This window comes from Megascapheus bottae, chromosome 20 (genome assembly GCF_031878675.1).
Source record: "Megascapheus bottae isolate mThoBot1 chromosome 20, mThoBot2.hap1, whole genome shotgun sequence".
Lineage (NCBI taxonomy): Eukaryota > Metazoa > Chordata > Mammalia > Rodentia > Geomyidae > Megascapheus > Megascapheus bottae.
The window spans coordinates 40799032-40802829 of NC_143528.1; the positions used below are offsets into that span (position 1 = coordinate 40799032).

At 45.7% G+C, this 3798-nt stretch overlaps 1 protein-coding gene across 1 annotated transcript; it reads right to left on the minus strand.

The window, feature by feature from the left end:
- Nucleotides 1-455: 455 nt before the first annotated feature.
- On the minus strand, nt 456-3320 carry Defb108b (defensin beta 108B). Its single transcript, XM_090353821.1, has 2 exons — nt 3272-3320; nt 456-619 (listed from the first exon to the last, which is right to left on the minus strand). The coding sequence occupies exons 1-2, from the start codon at nt 3318-3320 to the stop codon at nt 456-458; spliced, it is 213 nt and encodes a 70-aa protein (XP_090209947.1).
- Between the last annotated feature and the right edge of the window lie 478 nt (nt 3321-3798).

The following is a 3798-nucleotide window of genomic DNA, read 5'->3' on the forward strand; positions in this document are numbered from 1 at the left end:
ATTGGGGTTTTTCAAGTATATCAGGTGTGGAGAATATCTAGCTTACTGTGAGTACAAAGTCCACAAGATCAAGGCCGGTGTTCTTCTACATGGGCCACGGAATGGCTTCTGGCTTTTTGCTGGCTAAGTGGAGATAACAGTCTCACAGACTCTGTGGCCTGGACTGGCTTGGAATGGAGGCTCTTAGAACTGGGCCTGCAGCAGCTAGGATGGTGCCTGACTCCCCTGGCTAAGCAGTAGACAGGAAGCAGAGTAGGATGGCCCAGCTGGACTGGGCGTGGCCGCAGGGCTCTCAAGATGGAAGTGAGCACTGGAGTTAAAGCATGAATTTTACCGAAGGTTTCTGTTGGGTTTTTCTTTATTGCTTATTGAGGAATTATTAGTGAAAAAAGACAGGGGGGAGAGAAGGGAAGAGGGGAAGGAGGCAAGCTGGGCAGGCGTGGGAGGGAAGAGCTTCAGTCCCTCCCGGGCGTGGTGTTCTCCATTCTGGGGTGCTTGCCCAGGGGCAGGCAGCAGAACCTGTTATCCAGACATCTCCCCACGTAGATTTCCGTTTCGATGCAGTATCTGTGGCAGGTGCCGTTCGGGGGTTCGCAGATCTCCCTGAGCCTGCCTCTGACTGACAGAAGAGCCGTGGGGAGCCACGTGTCAGTCTCTGCGCAGGTTTACTTTATACTCGGAAACAATTTTGTATGCATGCTTGATTTTTTTTTTGCCAGTCCTGGGCTTGAACTCAGGGCCTGAGCACTGTCCTTGGACTTTCTCAAGGCTAGAGCTCTACCACTGGAGCCTCAGCACCACGTCCAGCTTTTTTCTATGTATGTGGTACTGAGGAATTGAACCTGGGTCTTCGTGCATGCTAGGCAAGCACTCTACCACTAGGCCAAACTCCCAGCCCTTGTAATTTTTTTTTTTTTTTTTTTTTTGCCAGTCCTGGGGCTTGAGCTCAGGCCCTGAGCCCTGTCCCTGGACTTTCTCAAGGCTAGAGCTCTACCACTGGAGCCTCAGCACCACTTCTGGATTTTCTTTCTTTACTTTCTCTTCTTTCTTTCTCTTCTTTCTTTCTCTTCTTTCTTTCTTTCCTTCCTTTCTTTCTTTCTTTCTTTCTTTCTTTCTTTCTTTCTTTCTTTCTTTCTTTCTTTCTTTCTTTCTTTCTTTCTTTCTTTCTTTCTTTCTTTCTTTCTTTCTTTCTTTCTTTCTTTCTTTCTTTCTTTCTTTCTTTCTTTCTCCTATGCATGTGGTGCCAAGGAATGGATCCCGGGTCTTCGTGCATGCTAGGCAAGCACTCCACCACTAGACCAAACTCCTGTCCCTTGTTTTAGATTTCTTATACCAATTCTTTAAAAACTTTATATTTTCATGAAAAAAAAAACCCAGCGAGACTGGGTGCTCTTAAGTAACAAAAAGCTGGAGTGGAGGGGGCGGAGGGGGTGGAGTGGTGTGGGGGGTAAACGGAGGACCCCTGCACCCCGGGCCCTCTGCCCTTCCCCCAGGCTTAGGATGAATGTTACTTTATATTCATATTCTGTACTTATTTTACATTCTATTTGTTTTCTTTGCCCCTACTATCTCTTCAGACTGATGGAAGAGGGATTAGTTTAGTATCATTTGCTACTTTTGAGTTTCCTAGAGTAGAATGTTGTTTTTCTTCCCCCTTTGGAGAAGAGAAATTCAGTCCACACTCCCTCCTCTCTTATATAATAGGTCACCATATATATATCTATATATCTCTCTCTATATATATATCTTAAAACCCACGTGACGTAACAGACTAAGATGTACTTCACACATGTGCAAACACACACACACACACACAAACACATTAAAGTGCAAATATGATACTCATAGCGCTAAAAGTTAATCAGCATGATTCTGTACCTACAAGAAGCCTGTACCTACAAGATCTTTTCAACTTAGTTTTAGTCTTTCAAATCCTATGTTCCTTCTGTTTTTTTTTTCTATTTTCGTCATGTGGTCATTCTCTCCTTCTTTCCTTTCTTCCTCCTTCCCTCCCTTTCTCCCTCCCTGCCTCCCTCCTTTTCCTGTTCTTTTTGTTTCTAGTGGGGCTTGAATTAGGGGCCTGGGTGCTGTCCCTGAGCGATTCAGCTCAAGTCCAGAGAGCTACCACTTTGATCCACCGTACTACTTCTGGTTTTCTGGTGGTTAATTGGAGATAAGAGTCTCACAGAATTTCCTGCCCAGGTTAACTTTGAACCATGATCCTCAGATTTCAGCCTCCTGAGTAGCTAGATTTACTCCAGTTTGGCAGTCATGTGCTAGTTCTTCCACAAATCTTACCAGAGAAATTCTCTCTTCCTTTTCTAGTGCCCTGTTTTAGAAGTGTGTCAACTTCTACCTGGATTATAAGCAAAGTGATTGGACTATCGCTTCATAGAAATCAAAATCATCATATGGGTTTGTTCTTGATGCACCTGCTTTCTAACCTATAGTAGATATTTAACAAATATCTGATAAACAAAACTGGCTTTCCATCTCCATTCTCTCTACATTTCAGTATATCATTATAATTATCTAATTATCTTTAAATGGTAAAGGAGTTGCTGCCTAACAGAGCAATTTAAGAATATAATATATGAGGGGCCGGGAGTTTGGCCTAGTGGTTAAAGTGCTTGCCTAGCATGCATGAAGACCTGGGGTCGATTCCTCTGTACCACAGACATAGAAAAAAGCTAGAAGTGGTGCTGTGGCTCAAGTGGTAGAACGATAGCATTGAGAAAGCCCAAGGACAGTGCTCAGGCCCTGAGCTCAAGCCCTGGACTGGGAAAAAAAAAAAAGAAAACAATGTATGTTGATCAATGTTACCCTTTCAACATTCTTAGCCATCCTGCCCCTCCCCACTCACTTGTTAATTTTGTAGTAGACATTAGCTTCCTGACGACATTCTCCTACTCAGTACCTCTTTTGCCTTTTCCATTTGCAAAATCAGAATTGCCTTTGAAACTGCCCCTTGTTACTGACCAGAAGCGTTATTTACTCAGTGACAGGAGGGAATCAGAGTTGCACACACTGAGGAAGAACCTTGGACTCACAAAGAATAGTCATGCTTCAGATCACACCTTCTGTGGGAAACTTTCAGACCTGTCTGTTGACGTGGGTAAAACTGCCACTGTAGTCAACGGGCCTTCCGAATTTCTGGGGATACCCCCTCCCCTTTCATGGCCCAGGTGGTGGGAGTTGTTCCCTCCTGAAATCCTTCCAGGCCACTGGCCCTCTACTTTTGCCTGGGCTCCTGCAGACCTCGTTTAATTACCTGGTAGAACTTGGCAGAGAATGGTGAAAAGGAGAGTGGCCGTCTTCATGGCGGTGGAAAGAAGAAGCTCATTTGCTTCTTCTGTCTGCGGCTGTCTAGAATGAGCAGAATGTCCTTGTCTGGGCTGAGAGAGTCCTTCTGTACCTCACGTAGGGACCCTTGGGGACAGAGGTGCTCTTGGTGTGCTGACCAGCCTCTGTGGGAGAACTGAGAGTACCTGCTTGATGGACCCCTCAGGGCCTAGGAGATGTGGTCCGATGGTTCTGGCCAGAAAGCATTGTGCCGCAGGAAATTCCTCTACACAGATTTGAGAACTGTTCCATGCCTTTCACCAGCACTGCCGGCCAGGGACTGTCCTGTCCTGGACTCCTCGGGGAGTCTCGCAACAACGAGCAGACCTGTCCTCTAGAAGGGCACGGTTTACAAATAACAATCCACATGCACATTGTGGGTGCGTGCAAGCGAGCAAGCAGTGTTACAGAAGCAAAGTTTGCAGTTAGCCTTCTCATAAGCAGTTTGGGCAATTT